Source organism: Atractosteus spatula, chromosome 21, assembly GCF_055471065.1.
Source record: "Atractosteus spatula isolate fAtrSpa1 chromosome 21, fAtrSpa1.hap1, whole genome shotgun sequence".
In the NCBI taxonomy this organism is placed as follows: Eukaryota; Metazoa; Chordata; class Actinopteri; order Semionotiformes; family Lepisosteidae; genus Atractosteus; species Atractosteus spatula.
This window is the reverse complement of record NC_142726.1, coordinates 2,527,842-2,552,589: the sequence shown is the minus strand read 5'-3', so window position 1 is coordinate 2,552,589 and position 24,748 is coordinate 2,527,842. Positions and strand designations below refer to the sequence as shown.

Genomic DNA, 24,748 nt, shown 5'->3' with positions numbered 1-24,748 from the left:
TTATGGCTTGTGTTTGTCTGGATGTGGTCTTTTTTTCATTTTCAACATTTTTAATATTGACTGAATAAATCATTTCTGTGACAAGTAGCTTGTAATAAAGGTTATTTGTTGAAGTTTTAATGTGCTTGATTTCTGTTGTGTGAAGATAATTTGGTCCTTACTGAGCCTATGAAATTGTTCTAAGCTGTTGTTGACAGGCAGTATTCAGTAGCTACAACAGTGCTGCACTTTTAGAAAACAACATCCTAAAAACCCTGAAAAGTAATTATTTCATTAATTAAAAAACAGTAGCAATAGCAATTTTTGGCTTATATCCTGAAAATTTAGTGCCAGAATCTTAAAAGAAGCCATCTATCATTTAGCTTTTAATTACCATTAGTTTTTACATCTAATATTTTCTTCTGAATTGTGTAGACCTAGACCAGTAATTCTGGTCATAAAGAATTCAGTATAAATTAAATGTTGTTGCCAGGTTTCAATCTTTAAAAATGTCAGAGTGCTGTTGTTGTTGTTGCAGTTCAAGGTTTCCATTAATCATGAAAAATATTTTTTTTAGTAGGCTTTCTGTGTCTTTCAAAACATTATACCTCCCTCATTATAGTTAAGCTGATCTGTGAGTCTGTTGCCTAATCTGTCCTTTAAACTTTTCAAAAGGGGACCACACCGCTCGTGTTAGGTTGGGCTGTAAGTAGCTTAAGTTTGGGGGATAAGCACTTGGGATGAAATGGAATGATCATAACAAGCTAGATTCTTTGACAGCTCCTGGGATTAAGTGAAGGGGCTTCTTTAATTCCATCTGTTTTCTAACCTCTTCTTCCACCTCAGGGGCACGGGGACACCCTGGATGGGACGCCTGTTCATCATAGCGCACACACACATCACAGCCAATTTCACCATAAGCCAATTAGCCTACCAGTGTTTTCGACTGTGGGAGGAAACCAATTAATGTTGCTTTATTTGTTGCATACAATATCTGTACTTGCTTTTTTTTCTATTGCCATTTTTAATTTTTTAGCACATCCATTTTCTAAAACTGTACAGCCTCTGGGATGTGTATACAATATATATACGTTACATATATACTGTACCACCTCACATTGGGTGTGAACTGCTTACTGAATTTCATCAGGCCTGCTTCTGAATACATTGTGCTAAATGTGTTGATTAGGGCAACAGATAATGAAAGGGTTTGTGACTCATTCTTTTTAATCTTCAGCCGATGAAGAAGAACGATTCAGCCACAGTTAATTTTTTGAGAGTCTTTGATGTTGAAATGACACTGTTGTGTGAGTTTTAAGATAATGATTCATTCTTCATAGCTATTAACGAAGTATAACTAAACTGACCCTTACATTTTGCTCTGTGGGATTGCTAAATTATTGGAAATACTTTGAACAACCGAAGCATGACATGTTTATACCAGCTACGAGTCAGTTTGGCGAAAGTGCTGCCCTTTACTGATGGGAAAAGGTTGAAACCTTTAGCACACCTGTGTTTTTGAGTGATTTTTTCAAACACCGTACATCAGCAGACAGCTGCTTTAATCATTTTTTCATAGGAAGAGCTGCGCTCATAATCACTGCTGAGCCCTCGCACAGTGCAAACCTTAAAAACATCTTACCTCCCTTCACTATTGCACAGATCCTTTGCAAAGCCTAGTGGAATCTTTTTCCAAACAGTAGGCTTTCTTTTTTTAAACCATGGCTTGTTAGGTGTAAAGAATTTCTATTTAGGATGAGAGAACCATTTTGACACAATAATCTGCAGTGGCCTAACTACTGTTTTTCTGTGTCCTTGAAGAAGAAAACAGATGTGGCACTCGGGCCAGGCCTGGTCTGCCCCTTGTTTGTTGTGGTGTGTCGTACAGTCTCCATTCAAGACAATAGTGCCAGTGTTTTACAGGTTCCAAGGGCTGGAGCTAGACAGGAAAGCAGTATGGGTAAGGTAGTTGTCTTTGCCAATAATAAACCCCACAGGTGAAATAAAGCCTTTAGCTGTTTTGGTACTTGAAGAAAATAGTTTCTAGGAATTGCAGCAGAATGGGACTTTAATGATTAGAAGTACTGGAAACCCTGTGGCCGGTAGACACTTCCTATCATTTGTAAAAGAGCTTACCCTGTGTTTGGCTGTGTATACAGCAATGCCCAGAGCTCTTTTTTACAGTTATTGCAAGAGAAGTTTCAGCAGTGGGTATCTCCATCAGGTTTGGTGAGACTCTGTGTAATGGGTGGTGTAATGGAGCTGTTTTTTTGAAGATTCCTTTGGGACTGGTTAGTTTCCAGACTGGATTCTCAACCCCTTCAATAAGCATTGCTTGTTTTGGGTTGAGCGGGGAGCTGCATCAGTGGAACAAGTAAAGGTCAATTTCACCCTGAAGAGTAGAAACAATTTTTCAACTGGTAATCCTTGTTCAGGCATTAACCCTTCTTCAGTATAGCTAAAGAAGGCTTAACCACGAAACATTGTATCTGTTCTGTTTGCTTTTCAGTGTGGAATTAGTCTTTACTTCTTCCATTGCTTCTTTTGGGACATGTTTTGGTCTTAAGGTGAAAGGTCCATCAGATTACATGTGTGTTTCCTACTCTTACATGCCTGGTCTCATGCTGATAATTTTTCCAGGCTTCTAGTCTGAGGGTTATGTTGAATGATGTCTGCCTTCCTGGGCTGCAACATCTTACTGAAATGTAAATTATTTGAGTCTGACTGTGGTCCACGTCACCCACCTTCCATTTGGTGGATTTCTGTCTGTAGGAGGCATCTTCCTTATCTAACTGGTGGATCATCCATCTTCAAGCAATGAGTTTGTTAGTCGTGCTTGACTTCAGAACTCGGCCTGAAGTCTTTACTCCCCCTAACACCTCTTCTTGCCTGTCACAGTCTTCTGACTACAGTGCTCGTGCCTCCCAGTGCAAAGCCAACTCTGCCCTGAAGGATTTCGCTATTTGTTCGTCTAGAAGGATGGGCCTCTTCATTATAGACTTCCTAATATAACCTACCATGAGACTGTTGATAATGGAAAAGAACACATAATGAGTCAGCCTTTCGTGCTGAATAATCCGTGGTCTAAATGAGCCTGGCAACTACGCCCCCCCGCCTCCACCCCCCTCCGCCTCGTTCCTGAATGTGTCAGTTTGTAAAAGTTGCAAATGAAGTGAAGAAAAATGCTGTGAAAAAAATCTTTTTTTGGCCTTTCTTCTCAGCTGCAGAATGCGCCTTCGACACATCGCAGTTGTTTGACGTCAGACCCATTGCTGGGCTCCCTTTTTAGAGGCGCAGTTCAGGGGCAAAACTCAAATTCTGCCTTTTTTTTTCTTCTGTTTACGGAGACGCTGATCAGCCTGGCTTAATTGGTGTGCATGTAAGGGGTCTCTTTACCGAGTTTACCATGCTGGCCTTCCATGTGTCCTGGCCTTCTGAAGTCTGATTTTTGATGTAACATTTAACATCGCATTAAAGCCCGTTCGAATTCTTTCACAGACCGTGCCTTTCAGCCATCTCGGCTTGTGCAGTCATTATTATCACAAGCCTGGGAATGCAGTAAGTTCAGAACTGATTGCTTTCTTTTAATTGTCTTCCTAATGTCCATTTAATTGCAGTCTGCGAGGACATTAAATCATCCAGTAAACGCTCGCCTGTTTTAAAATACATATTTGAACACGACCAAACCCCGGAGCGCAGAGTCTCGCAGAAATGGAATACAGATGAAGGGGATCTGACCCCTCCTGTTACCAATTAAAACGAGCTTCCTCGTTTTGAGGCAGTGGGCTTTTTTGTTGTTGCAGTTTTTATCTGGATCTCCTCTGCTCCTAGAGGCGGTTAGAGAATGGAGGAGGCTGCTTGGATGTCCTGCTGTGGTCAGGTGGCCTGATGGCTGGGAGCCAGGGTGCCACACTGCTCCCACGGCACCTCCCAGGCCTGCGAGGAAGACGCCAGAGATCTTCCCAGTGGGATCCGTGCTCCACTGCACATCTTTTCCTGGACGCAGCGAAACATTTTATTGCATGAGAGCCAGACTTTCTCAGATGACAAGACACCCTGTTGCCGCTGCAAATCATTTTGAAATAATTCCAGGGCAATCTTGACAGCAGCGCTTCTTTTTCTGGTCATGGGCCTAAAGTTAATCCAGTCCCCGGCCAATCTCCAATCCTGTCGTCCAGCCCTAGCGCTTGAAGGCATCTTCTTATGTGCCATAGCCGACTTCCTTCTTCCCAAAAGCCCAGTGTCGCCCTGTGCTGGACGCGCAGTTTGCTTTTCGGTGTGTGGATCGAGGAGTTTGTCCTAAAATTGGAAATCTGCTCTCAAACCCTCTTCTTCCGTTGTTCATGCTGGGAGTCCCGTGGTGCCTGATGAGATTCCGCCCGATGAGGAAAGGACGCGGCCAGGGTCCGTTTGAGGAGCCCGAGGGCACAGTCGTCCACTCCAGCCAGCCGTGGGGGAGAGGTGGTCTCGAGTGGTCAGTGTCTTGAATGTCTCGGTCTCCCTGCACCCCCAGTGATTGCCTTACGCTTGTGCCAGGGAGAGCAAAACTCCCAAATAAAGTCATCTTAGTTTTTTCCATAGTTTTCTTTCGGGAATGATCATATCCAAGTTGGAGAAGAGTTGACTGAATGAACTGAAATCAGACTTGCCTTAAGAGCACAAGGTTACAAACAGGAGGGGGCCGTTTACCACATCGTGCTCAAACGGTAGCGCGGTTCCTGAGCTCTTTATCTCCTCCCTCACTGTTCTTTTGCCATTGCAATACTGGAAGAAGTGTTCTGTAACAGTTTCAACCTCATTAGCAATATTCTTTTCTACCTTTTAGCCTTCCTAACACTTCTTTTGATTTGACCTTGCAGCATAATGTACTCTTTTTCTTTGTCTTTGACACTTTTAACTTCTTCATAGAGTGCAGCCTCTCCGGCTCTCCTGATATTTTTCTTAACTGAGCTGTTAAACCATTTAGACCAGTAACTTGTGGCATGTGTTTGTTTAATGCCTGAAGCAGAACACATTCTCTTTTGCTTCCTTTTCTTTTTTTCATTCCATTCTGCTTCCCTTAAGCTCTGTCTCATTCCTTTGTATTTGGCTTTTTTTTTAAAAATGTAAACCATTACTTTTGACTGTGCATGTGGGGTTTCAAAGTTATCTTCAAAATGAATCCCTTTGTGATCGCAGTTGGCTGATGGTTTTGGTTATTCCTCTCTTGTTAACTCTTTCCTGGTCATTTACAAGTATTAAATCAACACAGACACCTTCTCTTGTCTATGACCAAAAGGATAAGAATGTACTTTGTAACCATTTCTACCACTGGGAGAACTACCACTACCTCCTGGGAGATTTGAGATGATTTTTCCGATCTGTGTGATTGAGATTCGCAGTGAGAACACAACTTCCTTCTTGCTTAACTCCGTACTTGATCAAATCGTTTGGTGGTGTATAACACACTGCTGTTAATAATCCCTTCCAATTGTTCTGCATTAGCCTGACTCGCATAGATTGATTCCATTCTTAACGGAAATACTATACCTGGTAATATTATATTCATCCCTTTTGTTCTCAGTTAACCAAGTTTCAAAAGCTATCATATCACTATAGTTACAATAATCTTTTCTCGCTTTTATATAGTGCTTTTCATTCCAATGTATCCCACAGGATTTCACGTGAAGAAGGGCTGATGTGCAGAAACAAATTCAGTGTTGGCAACCCACTACTCAGCACGTTAGGTGGAGGAACTATTTCTCAAATTGAATCAAGGGAGGCCTTTAAGTGTGCCAGAGTACAGTTTAGCCAGGACAGTAGTGTTAGCACCCCTACTTGTTTAAGAACTAGCCGGGGATCTTCAACAATCAATTAACAAGGATTTAATGTTGCAACTAAAAAACTAAATGCACCTCCTACGACACAGTGACCCCATCACCATAGTGGGGCATCTGCAGAATATATTGCAGAAGGAAGAGCACCACCTACTGGTCCAACAGCACCACTTACAGCGGCAACATGCCCAGATCTGGCTCGAAGGCAGTAACTAGGCTGCTTGTGTAGTGGCTTGTAATTATATTATTTTGTTTCAGATAGTCGTTGCAATTAATGGTGGTTTGACTTGAACTGTTTTTGATTTTTCTTTATCCTTCTTCAAACTGAATCCTGCTGGGGAACACCATGCCTGGAGTGATGCCTTGTGGCCGCGCCTTCAGTTCAGTGGCTGTGGAGCTTTGTGAGATGCAGGGGAAATTCCACACAGGTCCACTGGATTGTTTCTGCTTGCGCATTATCTGATGTTGCTCTGCGGGGGGCTGTTGACTTCCTCAGTGTCTTTTGTTGCCCACGTGAGTCTTCGGCTCAGGCTGGGAGTTTTACGTGTTCTAGAAAGGTCTTCCAGCTGGGCTCCAGAAATTGCAGCTTTTGCCTTACTGCCGCAGTTTGCAATTGCTGTATTTCTCGCAGTGGAGTACCCCAACAGCCTCCATGTTCTCTCTCCTTCCTTTCGGGGCTGAGAATGTTCTGTCATCGTGGTATGAGTGTTCAGTTTCATTTGTTCTGCCGAGAACATCTGTCTTCCATTGCACTGGGCTGGGACGTGCAGTGTTGATGGAGCACAGATATGGTGGGGGTTGACGGATTCTATTTCCAAATACTGATTTTTGGATTCTTTGGTGTCCCAGTGAAGTGGGGTCAGACCTGTTTGTATATATTACTATTCAGTGGGCTTCGATAGCCTGTTGACATCTTGTTGCTGTCTGAGGCTCTCCAGCCTCTTCGCCTTGTAAATGCAACTTTCCTTGCAGGTTCCGGGTTTTGTTATATTAATCACACATATAGCTCTTCTGTCAGAGTTCTTTGCGGAGTGTTGCTGACCTCACAGGCTGCACAGTTCGTTTGTTGCTGTGTGGTGGTACTAGTGAGTCCATCCTTAGCCTCCATTGGCTGGAATCTCACATATAGTTTCTGTGCTGATGGCATAGGGTCTTCAGGGTGTGGGCCAGTGAGCTGCTGTGCCCTTATATCTGGCACTGAATGGCTTGCAGTTTGGAATAACCCTTCATAGATCAACCTGGACCCCTGCTTGTGTTTCAGCCTGAGCACAACTGTTTACAATACTATAATCAGATTCAGAATTGCAGCTTGTAACTATCTACAACTCAGTAGTGCATTGAAATCACTTTACAACACTGCATGACCTGCAAAACAATGGCTGCTGAAACAATTACACTCAGTGCTAAAACCTCCTCTGTGTTCAGTCTTTCCTTCTTAGAAAGAAATATTTAAACTGCCCGCAGAGCTTTTCAGTTAAGTTCCTGGGAAACTTAACATGGCACTTGCAGAATTTGTGTTTGTATTTGGTCTAAAGCGTGGAAAACCTAGCGTGATGGTTAACGCTTGCCGAATGTGTCTTTGAAAGTGCTTGGTTATGAAATGTTATACCCAAGGTCACTTCAAAGTGTGATTTTCCATGACAGATATTGTTAGAACTGCTGAATGTCTGACTCTGCCACCTCAAATGACTTCAAAGCTGAAACTGCCACATGCTGTCCAAACCAATTTGCCAACTGCATCGATTGGATCAAGCCCAGGCCATTTAAAAAATTAAAATAGAATTAAAATCAGAATGGAATCTCAATGGCTTTTAATATTCCGTCTTGTTAGAAAATCCCCTTTTAAATAAACATCTGTCTTGGGTTATGGATGTCAGTAACGCATAATCTGCAGTTAAGCAGGGCTCACTGGGGCTTCATTCTGTCCAGATTAATCCTTTTCCCTCCCAGCTGTTTAGTTTTGGTTTTGGACATCTGTAAATACAATCTGGGTATGAAAGTGGACGTGGTGTATATATTGTTTTCACTTTTAATTCATATGTGTCTGGATTGAAGTTCTTGGTCTTCAAAGGGGAGTTTGTCCACCTTGGGAGAATATCCACCAGCTGTCAAATCTGCTCCATTAAGATTGCAACAAAGTCTTTTTTCTGATCTTCACCTCAACCGACAAAATGTTATTTACTGTATATGAATTTTTCTGTACGTGCAAGACATTCAAACCTCATGCACATCTACTAGAAGTAAAAAATAACACAAAAGCTACAATCCAAGCTTTCCTGCAGAGCTCTAATGCAGGGCAACTGCGAATCAAACCGATTGCAGCAACATTTTGTTGTTTAGGGGCACCTAATAATATAATAATAGCAGACAGTCAAACATGCAGATCCTCACTAGCAGGTAATAGGAAGGAGCTGTACAACTTTTCCTGTATCTGTGGTTTGCATGTCATGTGGTTAAGATGCACAGATGTTTCACAGATAAAGCACCATCCAAGCAAGGCGATGCTTGTTAATATGATTGCAAACACTGCAAACTACCAAACTTGCAAAAAAAAAGCCAAATGTCAAACTCCAGCAGAATTCAGCCCATTTATAATTCAACAAGGAAAGCGGCAGTAAAGAACCGAGCAAAGACAGGCAAGGAGCAGTTTCAGTCAAGATGCATCCTCACATTTTTTTTTCCCCTATTATTGAGCACTTTACTTTGTGCTTTTCTTATTAGAAAAGCAGCATTGATCTCCTTCTAAATTTGCCATTCAAGTGACATTTTCCTTTTGCCAATTAGGGATTTTGCAGTGTGCAGATCGTCCTGCTTAATAAGCAACTGTGAACACGGGTCACCTGTGCTATATATAGTGCCTTTGTAGCGTGGCAAGATACACAATGCAGTATATCCAGGAGCTTCTGTGGCTCTTCTGTGGCTGCTGTGTTCTCTCCTTCCAAGTGATCATACATGGAGGTACACAAAAAAAAAAAGAGTTGTGCAGTTGTCATTTTGTTCTCTGGCTGGAACAGCTCCAGTGAGCATGTGGGTGAAGGCTTCACCAGTTTTGAAGGGTTGGTCTTGACAACCTCGCTGTCTTGTTGTCCACCCTGGCTGTCCGCAACTCGGCGAACGGAGCCCCGGGCCCTTTTGCACCTTCCTCCGCGCTGTGTGTGCACCACAGTGGTGCAGATGGAGAAATGGCGACACGCTCGGTTACATTCATCAGCTTCAGAGTGACGCTCTTCCTCCTGGCAGTAAGCCTGAGCGGTAAGCCGAGGCGTGCGAACTTGCAAAGTGATTTACAAGGTTTCGAAGGTCTCCCTGCCTTTCTCTAGCCCGTTTGTCTTGTCCGGGTCTCCTGCACGACCTCCCGGCTCTCGCCCAAGGCTGTCTCACAGGGTCTCAAGGCCGTTAATAAAATGCCAAACGAGCTGCTCAGGCCACCATTAGGAAGATCCGTAGGCTGCTTCCGAATCTCGTGAGAAGGGCCGGAATTGACAGTTTTTCTTATTGATGTGAGTGGTTCCTGCCGGTTATTTGGAGGACGGATGGTCTTAGTTAAACTCAAGGATGAAAGGAGGGATAAAAAAATCATCATTTGTGTAAAGCTGCTTTCTGGAACAACAGTAAAGCATAGGTCTCCCTCAGCCTGCCCAATCTATATTTCATTTAATCTCCCCACCAAAATGCGATGGTCAGACTTTAGATTAGGGCTTGGCAAATTGCAATTTACAAATGGAAAATACATTTCTGAAAAGTTATAGCTGTCTACTGCACACGACCTTTGGGTTTGTGTTAGGCATCTGGTTCAGACTGTGATTTAGAATAAGGTGTTGTCACTAACTTGTAAATAATTTACAGTAAAGCTTGTTTATCATCATATAGGGACAATATAAAATGCCCATTGCCTGTGTGGTACTATATGGCTGGGTAGCTTCTTTCATACTCCCACAGCCCTTTGTGTAAAGCACCGTTTTTTTTTCTCATATTTACATGCAGATTTAAAAAAAATCTGGAATGGGTTTTCTAAATTTAAAGGGTGTTTGCTTCCCTTAATCTAAAGTGTAACTTGATCAATTGCATACATGCCAGTTCCAGCAAATGGAATTAATTGCCTGATGCACGCTAACCACATGACAAAGTTATGTGATTTGGTGGATGGATTAATAAATATACAATTCTTCTCCTCTGAGTCAAAATCATTACTTTTCGTGATGGTTATCCATTTGTTTCCCTCTTGTGATAGCAAGGCCTATTAACTGCTGTCGGAGATGGATGAGGTTGAGTGATAATTGTTTCTCTACCACTATGTCTTGTAAACAAAAACCTCTATTTATTAGAGGAGAGGAGCGAGTGTCTTTATGTGGTAATTGCTTTGTATTTTAATTCAGAATCCTTAATTGTGCTTGTGTGGCTTGAGATTCCTAACACATAGCCTGCTGTGTTCCTTTTGCTACGGTTTCCTTTTGAATGTAGGATTCGTTTTTGCAATTTCAAGCTGAAGACAAAAGTGTTGATGTCACTCAGTACAAGTTTATTAACTGTAATGATTAATAAAGGAGAGAAGCTTTTGTTGTTGTTTTTTAATTTGAAGCTTTTTATACACCTTAGCTTCTAAAGTGTACTAGACCTTTAAAGTTGTACGTACCCCTGTAGTTTATAACCATCTGGTACAAAGACGAATCTCCTGTGGAAATCATTATGTGAGTAGTAGATCTTAATATTTAAACGAAAAAGTTTGCAAAAGCTGTGGCATACAGTAATTGGATGTCAGAATTGAGGATGACAGTTGTATTTGTTAGCACATTGATCACTGGAAACAGCCCCCCCCAACTGCAGAACACAATCCTTGTGTGAATATATCCTTGTTTCCAAGGCCTGAGAATCTCTTTGTTAGGTAGAAATGGCCTTAGACCATCTCTTCCTATGGCATTTCTTTGAAAGATGACCTCGTTTCCTTAAAATCCGTCCACGCAAAGGTAGCAGCAGTATCCCAATTAGTGGGTGTCCATCAAAAAAGCTTGACCTTTTCATGTGCGGTGAACGCTGTAGGTCACCCACTAATGTATTATTTATACGTGCCTGTGCCGTTAAAGCACGTTTAGCATGAAAACGGTCTGACAAATACAAAGGTCACGGTAGAATCATATTGTAATGAGGTGCTGCACCTTTCCAGTCCCTACGGTGGATACTGTATGGGTCACACTTGCAGGAAGGAGGGATTCAGAAAAAGATACAGTGACTTGCCTGCTCTAAAATGTGCTTGAGCAATACAATAAGGGACTCTGAAGTCATTGCCTGTTTTAGTTCTTTATTTTAATAAATGCCACACACTTATTAAATATGGTTTCTAGAAATGTTCACTTGTCTTTTATGATGGGTGTGAGAGGCAGCTGGCAAGGAGAAAACAAAACTTCGGGAAGAGAAATGTGTTTTCTGTTTGTCTTCAGTACCTACCTAATGCTCATTATACAGTCTTTAAAGATGTGCTGCCATTTGATCTGTCTTTTTTATGTTGATTAAAAGAATGTAAGATACACTTTCTAGGCAGCGGCTTGTAGCAGGGTAGACGGAATTGTTTTGTTGAGCTAACTTGGCAGATGGTGATTTTGAAACTTTTCAAAAGCTTTTTGTCCTTCACGCACAGCTCTATACTCTTTTGATAAGATCTGTTGTTTTTCCATTGGTTTGCTGTGTTTTCTTTTTTTTTAATTGCCAAGAGGAAATGGTCTTTTAAAATTGAATTAAATAGACTGAAAAATCACAGTGGAATTCAATACAGAGGAAATAGAAATCAGGTACTCTAATAAGATGAAAAACTAGGAGTTGTCAATGAAAAAACATAGTTTTGCTTTTGATGTTAAAAAATACCAGGGCTAGTGTAGTGAGTGCAGCTATCGGCTCTTTGAAATCATTATCATTGCCATCCATTATTTAGTCAATTAGTCAGTTTAGAGCAAATTCTTGTGTACTGCGATGACCTGGCCGAGAGTGACTTACAGCCACACATTGGAGAAAGCAGTGACAGAAAGGAAAGAGCACACAGTGAAATACAGCTGGACAGGACTGTGTTAACAAGTGTGGGCATCGAGTAGAAAAGATTGAATCACACAGCTGAGAACACCCTCAGAGATGAAGACAGACAGTTTCAGCTCACTGTTCCAGTCACTGGCAGTGGCAAATTGAAATGACTTGCAATCGGAGTTGGTTGGAGTTGGTTTTGGCAAGTTCAGATTTTAGTGCTTCATCTTAAACTGTACAGCAGGGTGGTTACAGAGAAGTGCATTAAAATGAGATTGGAAGGTGTTTCCCTGTTGACGATGTGTAAGCTAGTATGCACAGAGAAACGATCAGTCGAAGAATAATGGTCACAATGATGAGTTTCCCACCCATTCTGTAAAAAAGATCACCATAGTTCAGGAGAAGTGTAGACAAGTCAACTGGTGTGTTGCTGAGATCATGTAAAATAAGATCTGTTGTAATGAGGTAAACCAAGTGTAGACTTGCTTTTAGGGCGCATATTAGAAACAGTTTTTAAAAGTTAAAGGCCATTGAGCTTGGTGCCTTGATATTTAGAAACTACGTCCAGTTTGGTTTAATTTAAAAACTGATTATTAAGAGAGCAGTTAAAATAATTTTAATTAAATCCACAACTTTAATTTTATCTAAATTTATTGGCGATACAGTTCACAAAAAACACATTTAAAAGAAAACTATACAGCAATTGGCCATTGCAGAAGATCAAGTGGGTCTGGTTGAGTACAACATGGTGCTGTTGGCTTAGGGGCCGGTAAGAAAGATGCCTAATTCTGAGAAATTTCATTTACAGTATATAGATGGAAAAAAGAGTAGGGTACAGGGCTGAACCTTGTGGGACACCTTGAAGCAGTTATTTCCCAGTCCTGGTTCTGGAGTACACCTGTGCTTTCTGGAATTCACTTCAAATAATCTTTATTATTATACTGTAGTTCATTAAGCTCTTAACCTGAATTGTTTTGTGTGTATAGTTAAAACAATCTCAGTTCTTAAATAAGTGAATGAGATTAGAAATTAGCATGAAACCTGTGCTAGATGCTGATCTTCAGCTCTTTTCTCTAGACCTGATTGAGTTTAACCATGCGCTGAGCACTGCTTAGTAAGAGCAGCAGCGAGAGTGGTTATTATGTGAGTGTTTGACAGTGTAATTAATAAACAATGAGAGCTGTTTAGCTTGATAAAGGGGAGTAACAGTTTTAAAACACGTTGAAACGGAGCTCTGCTCACTATATTGCTTGGAAACAACACGCATTAAGGAGGTGATTTGTGAGATTAAGTCTTCTGTGCAGAAAACAGTTAAAATCAATCGGTTGGTTCAATTAAGGGTTCAATAAACTTGATTGTTTATTGTAATGTTGACATCTGTTTGTTGTAGAACTTATTGTTAAACTTTTTGATTTTGTCCTTAACAAGTCTCAATTTTCCTGTTAATCTTAATGTACTTTAGCGATTCTAATGTTAAACTTTTCCAAACAGAACAATATAAGTATAAAGTCATGGCATTTGGGGTTGTTATATTATTATTATTATTATGTTGTGTAATTGTAACAGTTTTGAAGCTAACCAGAGCTGGTAATAACCCAGAAAACCAAAAGCAATCCATATAAGTCTTATCATTGCTGTCAGTTACTTACTGATTTAGCAGCAGCTTGAAACACCAGGTCCATACGTTTCTGGAAGTGGCTACACAACATGTTCAGAACTCCCACAGGAGTACATGTGTATGACAGTTTTGATTTTTGGGAAGCATGGTTTTACCTTATTCTCTGGATGTGTTCACTCCACTTAACATTGGCACGATGGTCCATGATCAGAAAGCTACTTATTCCTGACAAGTTTGGTTTGGTGCTAAAAAAATAACGTAATTAGTGTAATTAGATCTTTTTGCAAGCCCTTCATGTTGTAAATGGACTAATTTAGCTGATTTCCACACATCAGCTGGGGGAAGTAGGAAACTAGCGATGCAATGTGGTGTCAAGATGCTGTATCTGTACTAGGTTTGTAATATAAGGTGGAATGATTATATCGTATTGCCCAGTGGACCCTAGCCTGATTAATATTTTAGGCATTGCAAGACTGGAAATACTTAATGTTAATTATAACAAGGGAACAAATTGAATCTGAAACAATTGGAGCAGGGGATTGAAGGAGTAAGAGTGTAATTGGAAATAATTTAGATTGTGATATTGGAAACCAACAGTCTGCATTTATGACAGAGCACCATGTCTCTGTGTGAATGAATCTAGACTGACAGTATTTGAAGTAATTTTGGTGTGGTCATTATCATGCAGACGTCTCTTGCCTTTGGAGCCTCAGTTTAGTCATTAGTGAAACTTGTTATTGACCCGATTTTAAGCTTAGAGAACTCACAGATCTGTAATGATTTTGTGACATACCCAAGGATAAGAATTTGAAGGTCTTTGTCCTTAAGTGTAGTACCAAAAACTTTCTGTGGTTCAAAACGCAATAGAATTTGCAGTACAGTATTATGTGCATTTTTCTTTGGGCAGTTCACCTCCTCAGGCATGCTAGCTGACTTGTTTTTTTTTCCCGGTTTGTCCTGTGGTTAATTCTGTTTGAAAGTGAACTCCGTGAGTAATTCTCCAGTGGACCTTCAGAGGCAGTGAAGGGCCTGGTTTGCTGAAATGGTTATTATTGATTGACGACAGACCTGCCCTCTGTAAATGTCACCCCAGAATCCCCTGTGCCTGCCTCTGAACCGAAAGGGAGCCAGAGGGAGTCACTCATGGAGAACACTAAAAGATACGGTGACATGAATCTCCCAGGAAGTGCGAGGGAATAATTAAAATGGTCTTGTGGTTCCATTTAATCAGAGTAGCCTTTTACCTGTGGAGTGCTGCTGCCCAGAACCCACATTTATTAAATACACCCAATTAATAACATTCCCAATGAGTCCCAGTAATGTGGCATACTCATCATTTTAAAGAACACAGTGTAAATAATTCTTAGTTTTCAGCTGCAGTTCTCTATGCGTCTGCTTTGGTTAGGAATGGAGAGAAATGTGCCTGACAGAAATACATTTGCATCTGTAAGTGACACCTTAGTTGTATTCAGCAGCAAAGTTGAGTTTGCTTCAGTAAGACAACTGAGACTGACGTTACTTCTTGAAATGTGTGGTGACATTACCCTGGCTGTGATACTAATAAGAGTTATGTTAGAAATCTTGAATGTACTGTTTCCTTTGTGCTGGTTATGATTTCTTTTATTATTTGTGGAGAAATTGGATTTTTTAAGCATTCAGTCTCCTGCCATTTTAATAGTTATTTTAATCTCTGACCAGTTAAACCCTTGTGTGCTTGAAAAAAAATTGTTTTGAATTTTAAGTATTGCAAGGACTTCTGTACACTCATGCCTACAGAAGACAGGCCATTGGCTTTTACACTCTGAATTGGAATAACCAGCTCTCTGAGTACAGTGCAAACTGGGTCTAACTCATGGCTTTCAGGATACAGATGCTTGGGGGATTTTGCACACATCCGCACTACGGTACAGATGCTCCGTAGGCAGCATGAAATGTACAATCAATTATGTGTACATCAAATAACTGGATTTTGACCTGAGAATTGCCTTCTCTGGTATGCTGTAAAACTGCTGGGCACTTTTATTGGCCGTACTCTGGCTTTCTGAGTAAAAACGTCCCTCTGGTGTGATTTTCATTGCAGTCTGTTCCAGCATTACTGCTACTCTCGTGGAGGGATGCGCCACACCTCCTATACCTGCATCTGTGGAAGGTAAGACTTCGTTATCCCTGAGTGATATACTGTGTGCTGCCTCTACGTCCCGCATTGCACGCTTTCCATTGAAGCTTCTGTCATACTTCTGCACTCTGCCGTCATTGAAATCAAATCCCCACACCTAATGCTCTCACGTCTTATGGACTGGTGGATACCTGCTGACTGAGCTTCAGGGAGTTTCTGTCTGGCAGTCGAAGTTAGGGAGCCTGGGCCTGGGCTCGTGTCTCTGTTCTGCACAACGCCGAGCGGCAAGTCGGGCTGCTGTGGGCTCCGGATGTGAGGGCTCTAGTTCGACCAGCACTCAAAGTTCCAGGGGCTGGCCGGACTGTCGGCTCCTACCCGTGACGTGAAGTTTCAAAACAAAAAAGCACTTTGAGAAAAGACCGTGACTGGTTTAAAGACCGAGGCCGTGACTCGTCGAGCAAGACATGGGTACGGGCAGCTGGATCAGCCGAATACAGCGTCACTTGTTTCCTTTGGCAGTGAAAGCAGTGCCGTGAAAGACATCGAAACACGGTTTATTCCGGCTTTCAGAGCCCTTATTTCTACGCTAGCTGAAAAAGGCCAAAAATGAATCAGTGCACCAGTAAAAGAACCACTGCGAAAGGGGAAAACAAAGCATGATCACTTTAAAGGGGGACTGCAGTGCTATTTTCATATTTTGTAGTTAGAAAGAATTGGCATTGAGGAGCGCATTTCAAACCACAATAAAAATCAAATGCACCCAGTAAAGTGTAAAACCTCAAATTTACATCACAAAATAGAGTACATTTCCAGATAAACACAGAACGATTCAGAACGAGGCAACAAACCTTCCGGTGACATGTTGCGGCCTTATCACGATGTAAACAAGCAGGCCTGTGAATACATCTCTGTTAATCCAATAGAAATATTGCTCTCAGTTTTGAGATGGTTTTGTCGACAAGTACTACTTGTTAACTCTGCATGCAGATCATGTTGGAACATTTCTGCAGTGAAAGGTCTGCCGCGCAACCTGTACTTATTCACTCGTACAGCACATTACACTGGTCATTACAGCGACTAGTGAGCAGGAAGGGCTGCTTCACGTCACAGTTTGTGGAAACTCAGATGTGAGTTTGCAACAACTTGACTTCTTACAGTACTTGCATAAAGTTCACGATTTTGTGCTTGATTTGAAATTTGTAGATCTTTTCTATAACGTCAGTGAATTTATTTTGTTACTGAGATTTAATGACCGGGCTGAGAAATTGGGACTGCAGTTCCTCTTTAAGAGTTATGATACCTTGAAAGTGCTTAATGTGTTTTCTGATCTGCTAAAAAAGTAGTGTTTTAGAAATGTCGTGTTGGGTGATTCAAAATCAACTCTTTTTTAAGCTTATTTAACCCCCAGAATTAGCTGGTAAAGACTAATAATCCTTGTTCTTTTGTAGGTTTTTGAAACAAAAATAATGAGTATTAGTTAAAACTAAATCCAGCCAAGTAAAGTGTTACATCATGCATACCACAGTTCTTTTGAGTGCCCTTGTTTCTGCACTAGAGGGCACTGTAACAATCTGAATGGAGAAAATCCTGTAAGGCGCTAAGTCACCACAGTGGACTTGTTTATAATCAACAGTGAAAAGCCAACCGGAGCACACAAGAGGGAAAAGCAATCGGAAAAAAAAACACACTGGGGAGTGGAAAATAAAATTTATTGTTTTATTTTTAATAGCTGAAACCACGAATAGTAGCCACGTTTTTTACACAATGATTTGCAGGTGCATGGAACAAGCTACCCAGCCATGTTGTTGAAGCTGATCCCCTGCCTTATTTCAAGAAATAGGTGGCTGAGATCATGAGATCAGTTAACTACTTGTCCCCAAAGGAGTGCGGTGCTTTCTCTTCTTAATATTTATTCTTGTATCTGATTGAGTCTTATGATTATTAGTTTACCTAAGAAATTGTGTATAGCATAAGAAAATGAAACCTGTGTAGAGAATGAATGAACCTACAGTACCATTGCCTTTTAGTTATTATTGATAGAATGAAAATGTTTTTTTCAGTGGCCACAACTCTTCCATCCTTCATTATGGCCATGCTGGTGCTCCCAATGACAAGACAATTGAAGATGGAGACATATGGTAAGTCTCTGTGTAAGGACAGGGTGATTGTTATGATGCAAGAGGTCAAATTATGGTCATTATGGCCTTGAAGAGTGAAACTCTTCTGTTTTATAGTTCATACAAGTCTAGCCTGTATTTCTACATTAATAAATCTGCATCAGTTTAACTATAGACTTGATTAAGTTACCACTATGGCTGTCAGTTTCAACTCAGTGGATGCTATATTAAAAGTTAGTTTTTTAAAAGCAGGTAAAGGTAGGTTTTTCATTGTATAAGAGAAGTGTGTGAGCAAGTCTCAGCAGAGTCTTATCGTCTTATCTAACAAATCTCACTGCTTAGATCCCTCACCTATGATAAAATCGCGTTTAGAAAGGAACTGGTTTAAGGGCTCCCTCTAGTGCATTTTATGTAGTACTGCAGCTTTCTTCTATTTTGTGATCATTATGGAACATGCAATATACTTTACAGTTAAAAACCAAAGCCTTTTAATAACAGTGATTGCAATCAGTTATGTAAAGACGTATAATTCAATGTAAAACGTTTTACAAAAAGTAAAATATCTAAATAGCAGGCTAAACAAGTCTGCCAACACAGGTACGTTATAAATAACAAGGCATCATCACAAGCATTTACATGACCTGGGCATATGAGTTGAAAAGCATGAGTCACTTTGTCAGTCCTGTGCAAGTTGATCATTTGTACTTTTTTGCTGGTGCTGTGACTGCAGGAATGACTTAAAAAATGGAATTGCGTTACAATATATTGTAGAAAATACTTTTAAAAGTATTTAAAACAAAAACACTTTAAAAACAAAAACACTCTTGTCTCCCCTGTGACCCTGAATTGGATGAAACGGATAGAAAATGAATGTATGAATGGATAAACAAAGAAGTTCTGCAGAAGGTATGAATTATGCTGCTGATGAAAACAGCAGCGATCCTGACTCTGCATTATAATAGAACAACTGCCTTCAGAGATGTTTGGGCTCGACGCTTGAAGAAAAGCAGTAACGTGCCACCAGCTATGAAAAATCTCAAAACGTCTGCACTGGGTTTTCAAAACGTATGAATCAGACATTAAGCTGAAGTCTTTCATAATAATCATGTAGCAAATAAAAGCAGGTCAGAGTGCTAATTCCAGTTCCTGAATATCAAATATGCTTGTCTTTTACAAGATTCATTAACCTTCCCCCTAGTGATTAAAAAAATAGAATGTCTTTGCATACATTTGGAATTGAAACAAGTTAGTACATTTTAATTTAACCTTTGGTTTGATTGGTGATTAGTCATCATTCCCAGTTTTGGAGTAAAATGTTTTGGGTTATGAGGTCACTGCTTGTGTTGTTCGGGCTTATTGTAGATGTTAAGAAATATGAATTTTGCACAGCGCAAGCTGTCAGTTGTATTATTGTAAAACATTTTAAAGGCCGTTTTTCCAGACACAGATGCCTGTTGCAGGTCAAGAGCAGAGGGGAGAGCTCTTGAGCTCTGTTTGTCAGTGTTCAGAAGAGCTGCATGAGAAAGAGCAGGACTGCTCCTGTCAGTCTGGTGGAGCTGCTGTGACAGATTTTGGAAAAGGAGAAAGTGTGGAGGCTTTCTGTTTTCGACTCTGTCATTGAAAGTGAACTCTTTCTGGCTTTTAGAACTTTCAACTTGAGGATAACATCTTTGTAGGACTGAAATAAAGAAATATGATGTCAATAAGATGGGGAGATACTGAAATTTAAACTGCCTTGCTGGGATGCAGTATAACTGTACATCTTGTTTGGCTCAGTTATTCCAGTATTATTTTGAAAGAAGCATAACATTGTTGTTTTGTAACACTGTATATAGAATATTGTCTCATACAGCCACCATAATGTCTTCTTAGAGGCTACATAAGATGTTATTGTGATATTTCTAATCATTTATTACTATTCGTCCAGAAGACATCACTGGTAATTGAATTTCAACACTAATCCTAAACCTAACTAAGGACAAGTACAAATGTATTCCATGCAGTAAAATGGAAAAGAGAAATACAACACTTCTGCTGTTAGGGCCTTCTTCACTTTTGAGTAAAGATGAATTTTGCATTGAGAAATAGAAAAAAGAAATACAATGTTTTGGCTGTAGAGCCTTCTTCAGGTTCCTCTTTTGTTTTTCAGCAAGGAATTAACATTAACAGTGTTTCTTTGCAGCCAGTGCACGCTGACAGAGATCGCGACTTGAACATGTGAACCTAACGATACTCACAATATTCCCCGAGACGCACTTTAACACATGCTTTGACAGATGTCCTGAATATTTATACACCTTTTTGGGAAAAGTACTCAAAGTTTCAGAAATGCTTTTATTGATGTATGCGTTGCCCCTGTGAAAGCGAATCACAATTTTTTTTTGGTTGGATTGCAGTAATTTGCAGAAATGGAAGCTCAGGTCAGACTTTTGCACAATAGGGTATATTTTATATAGTACTCCTGCATCTGTTATTACTCAGGCATAGATGTTTTACAGTAAAAATTAAACCTCTGTTACCTATTAGTCATAAGTATAACAATGTGTCTGCAGCCCTTGGTTTCACGTCATTCTTGAATGACAAGAACATGTCAGAACACTTGGCCAAGCCCTTGAATTACTCACTTAAAGACACACATACCCACCCATATGTGGATGACGTGATAAAGTGCTGGTTTTATAAATCTCTTTCTTGGAAATGCACTGGGTTTGGTTTCTGTAGTATCCACCCACTTCAAGGTTTCACAAAATTGACCACAGCTTGGGAATTGTGCGATAATTGAATAGCTGCAAATATCTTGCAAGAGATTGTGCCTTTCCATAGTTCGTGTTTGAAATGTTCCTGGTTATTTTCTCAGGGCTGTGCTTTCTGCTCTTTGTTCTATCCCTCTTGAGAGATTTTGTGAGTCCCCGAGTGTTTGTGACAGGCCCAAGCTCTCCACACAGTCCATAATATCGATGCTGCCCATTGCTAATGGAAGGGGCTTAAAATGTTGCTGTTGGGAAGACTTAACAAACCATGTAACATCATTGAGGCTTTGCAGTGAAGTTTAATTGGAAAATTAATGTGTTTGACATATATGCTCAGTGTGTAGACATGGCCCCTCTAATTGACTGCAGTGTTTCAGCTTTATTAAAAAGTAATTCCAGATTGTTTTGTAGCCTGGAACGGACCAGCTGTGCTCATGGCCTTTTAGTAGCACTGTGTGTGCATATGCTCAGAGTTATGAATGGACTCCCAATGCAGGCCATAATGTTAGTTCTCCACATGGTGGCATTGTTGCACTGAAAAGCAGATACAGAGGTGCAGATTCCCCTTTGAGACTGACTGGAGTAGAACATTTAATAGTTTTGGTTTAAATAAAAAAGCCTGTTTCCTACATCCTTTATTTTGTAAATCTGTTTGTTCCCCAAATGCTTTATTTTGTCAACCTATCACTGTAGAAGAGTTTGACAAAACTGAGAATTCCTTGACAGTTTGACAGGATGTTTCCCCACCAAGAAAAACTTTTGCTGGCTTAAATTGTCTAATAAGCATTCTCCAAAAACACCTGCAATACTGCTCAATGGATTAAGAGCCATGAATCACTGACACGACCCAAAGGAACTTCTTATTGTAATCACTTAATCTGAATTAACCAGAAGAAGGTCTTTCCCAATGTTTTGGATAAAACAGGTTGAATAGTCTTTAAGAAAACTGAAAATCTTCCATGTTGCCACATAAGTAATTAAAGACTTAAAAGACACTGGCCAGACGTTTGCTATCTGGACACTGAGATATGAATTCTCTAATTTTCAATAAACCCAGGCTTGTATTTTATTATTAACAATCTATTTGTTTTCTAAAAATTTTTTTAGCTTATAATGTGAAACTGGCTTGAATATGGTTTTAAATGATCACCTAACCTAAGATAAATGTATCAGATCTGTTTGATCAAGGTCTGTTAAGGAGGGTGTTGGACAGGTTGCAGTAAAAGATCAGCTAGGACTGCCTGAAATGGGCCTGTAGGTATGGGTTGTGGTCAATCATGTTTTATGACTAAGAGATAAAAAGAGGCAATTGCATTGAAGATTTCTGAATTGCTGTTAGGTATAGGTTTAATTTTGATACTATAAAGACATAAAGACACATTTACAAGGAATCTTAGTTTCTTCTAAAGTGATTATTCACAGTTATTTTCAGGAGTTACTATACTTTCAGAATGAAATACAGTCATCGGGGAAGATGTCTTCTAACTCCACATGAAAGTGTTGGTTTTACTAAAACTAAGTTTTATCTTTTCTTCCAGAATTCAATTGTGTGCAGCACCTAGTCAATAATTTACCCTTCACAAAAATGAATCCCCCTGCCGAACTAGGGTTTACATGGTTCAAGCACTATTTTTGTGCTTTTTACTTTGTGAGAGGTCTTGGTTCATCTGTATTTCAAACAAACTACTTAGTAAATGCTAATAAACTGATATAGATTTACAAATCAGTTCCGTCAACTGCTGTGTATTTTACTTCAACTTTTGTTTCATTCTTTATCACCTTTGGTATTCAGTACTCGTGTAAACTGACTCACTAAGTGTAAACTGAGTGATATTCTCTCATCCAGAAATTTGAAGGGGTTTAGAGTGTAGTTTATACAGTAGCTGAAAAGGCTTAGTAACTATCAAAATGAAAAATATAAGAGGGCTTTTTCAGTTCTAGCTAAATAAGACTTAGTGGTGCAGTATTACTGTAGGAGAGATCTGTGACCCATTCTGTAGCGAGGATTGTGATAAGGATGATAAAAACGTAAATTCAGCACAAACCTCACTAGGAACTCCACAAAGGGAATATTTTAAAAAAACAGTTTGTAGCGCTGTGGTTGGGATTAACATTCACAGTGCTACTTGAAGTTATTTGCTGATTTTGTGTCTCAAGTGTCTTGCGTTGCTCAGCTTTCTTGTAAAGATGTCCTGGAGTCAATGAAAAATAAGGTGCATCGTGTGACCAGCAAGGAATCAAAGAAGGAGTAATTCTGCGCCTGAAAAGAATCTGTCGTTGCTCTGCCATTCATGATATCTGATATGATATATATGCCACCAATTAATGCCCACTACATAATAAACCACTTGATCAAATTGGATGATTGTACACAACCCAGGGTAACAAATTACTAAGGAATGCCCACTTTTGTTCGACATCGTGAACTTATACCAGCTGTTCAGTTCAAAGTGCGTCTGGTCTCCAGATCATGTGAGGTTGGAGCTGAAGGAGTGATCCATGTGACACTGAGTCAGGGTACAGTATTAACTCCTTGAGGACCAGGACACACAGCCTCTCCCTTCGACACTCCACATGGCAGGCTGGTGACTCTTCACCCAGTTTAGTCAGCAGCTGTACTGGTCCTTCAGTGTTTGCTGACTGTGATAGTGGCTGATTAATGTAAGTAAATCATTATGTCACTGAAGTGAGATGAAATGTGGGCAGCACTTTAAAAAAGAAACACACTCCCTTCAGTTTGTATTCATACTTTGCTTCTCATTGACTCTTTGTCTTCTCAGATATTCTTGATCTATCCCAGTACCTCAATTTCAGAGAATCTCGGTTTAATCTGCATTTTGTCCAGTGCCAGAAGACTTGATAAGCATTGTCTGTCTCTCAGTGAACTGCCCAGGAAAACTAATTTTTTGCCTTATTTGTTAAGCTTTTACTATCACTTTATAAAAATGTTTTATTATAAGAATAGTAACTTGTAATTTAATATTACATTAAAATGGCATGACTTTGATATCTATAAGAGCATAATTCAGATGGTAATGGATAACAAGTTATCAGAAATCTAACATAAACAGATGCTATCCTTTTTGAAGTTAAGAGTTTGCAGTAGAAATATAAACATATTATGATCTTAAATTAACTACTGTAGATGTGGATTTTTTCATTTGTTTTTTCCCCATCTTCATCATGATTAGAAACTTTTTTCTATGTCTGTTTTGGAGACTTTCATAGAAGAAGCTGAATGCAGCCAGCATTGTTCCAAGCAGAATTTTCAAGAAACTTCTAAAACCTTTATGTAGTATTTTAATTTGTTTTACGTTTGTAAAAACTCTAAACAGATTAATAGAGATGCATGTATGCAGAGGTGTTACATGCCATAAGTTATTTTGATTCAGAGATAAGATTGGCAGGTGTTTTTTTATTACAAATAAGGTTTAGAACACGATTTCACTCTTCAATTTTGAAGCACATTATGCTGCTGTTTGAACTTGGCAAATACTACCGTTTTTTTCTTGATCATCATGGTCAGATCAGCCATTGCAAAAAAACATGTTTTACAGAGTCTGATGGAAAGCAGAGCACATACTGGACTGGGAGCTGAGGCTAGAGTTTCATTGCATAAGAACACTCAAAGCTTCTTGCTGGACAAATTCCATCACTGCATTCTGCAAAATCAATGAATCATATTACTTGAATCATAAAAGTTCTATCATCATTAAATAAAAAAGTTCCATTGATGAATTATATATTAAAGACTACATTTATAATGATTACTGTTTCAAGTAGCTTCGCGCAATATTACAACTGTATCCATGTATGAACACAAGTCAGGTCCCGCACATTATACTGCTCCTGCAGCCAGCTTCACTCCCTGCAGCCCTTTCTGCTCCTACAGATCATCTGACACTCAGAATTTTGTCTAATTTGCTCTCCTGCACAACCCGGATGACTCTGTCTTGATCAGCAGAAGTGCGCAGTGTCATCTTGAAGCAGAGAGACGATAGCATAACATCACCTCATAAAAGGGGGTGGCTGGAATGTTGTGGTTAGTCATTAAAGGACTGAGCTTTAAAAGAACACAGGTGATTCCCTTTTCTGACATTTTGTATTTGATCGTCTCTAGCCTATTGGATTGCATAAAGCACACAAACAGACCTTAAGAGCATTAACATGTAATCAGGTAGTCTTATAAAGAAATTAAGTGTATTTATCTAGATATCTATATCTAAACTTATGCACGATTGTTTTCATACGGTTCCCCGTGGCTGTGGAAAGAAATGCTGTTGAGGTTCATTCTCGTGATTCACTATAGAAACAAGCCTGAAAGCTGCCTGGGCTCTGAGGGATCT

At 39.9% G+C, this 24,748-nt stretch overlaps 1 protein-coding gene across 1 annotated transcript in view; it reads left to right on the top strand.

Annotated features, from left to right (window-relative positions):
• The window catches only part of pepd (peptidase D), a 116,685-nt gene that overhangs the window by 60,456 nt on the left and 31,481 nt on the right, over window positions 1-24,748 (top strand). The window contains exons 10-11 of the mRNA XM_088938593.1: window positions 15,500-15,568; window positions 17,596-17,673. Of these exons, the coding sequence (XP_088794719.1) occupies window positions 15,500-15,568; window positions 17,596-17,673 (147 nt within the window). The remainder of the gene's footprint in view (window positions 1-15,499; window positions 15,569-17,595; window positions 17,674-24,748) is intronic.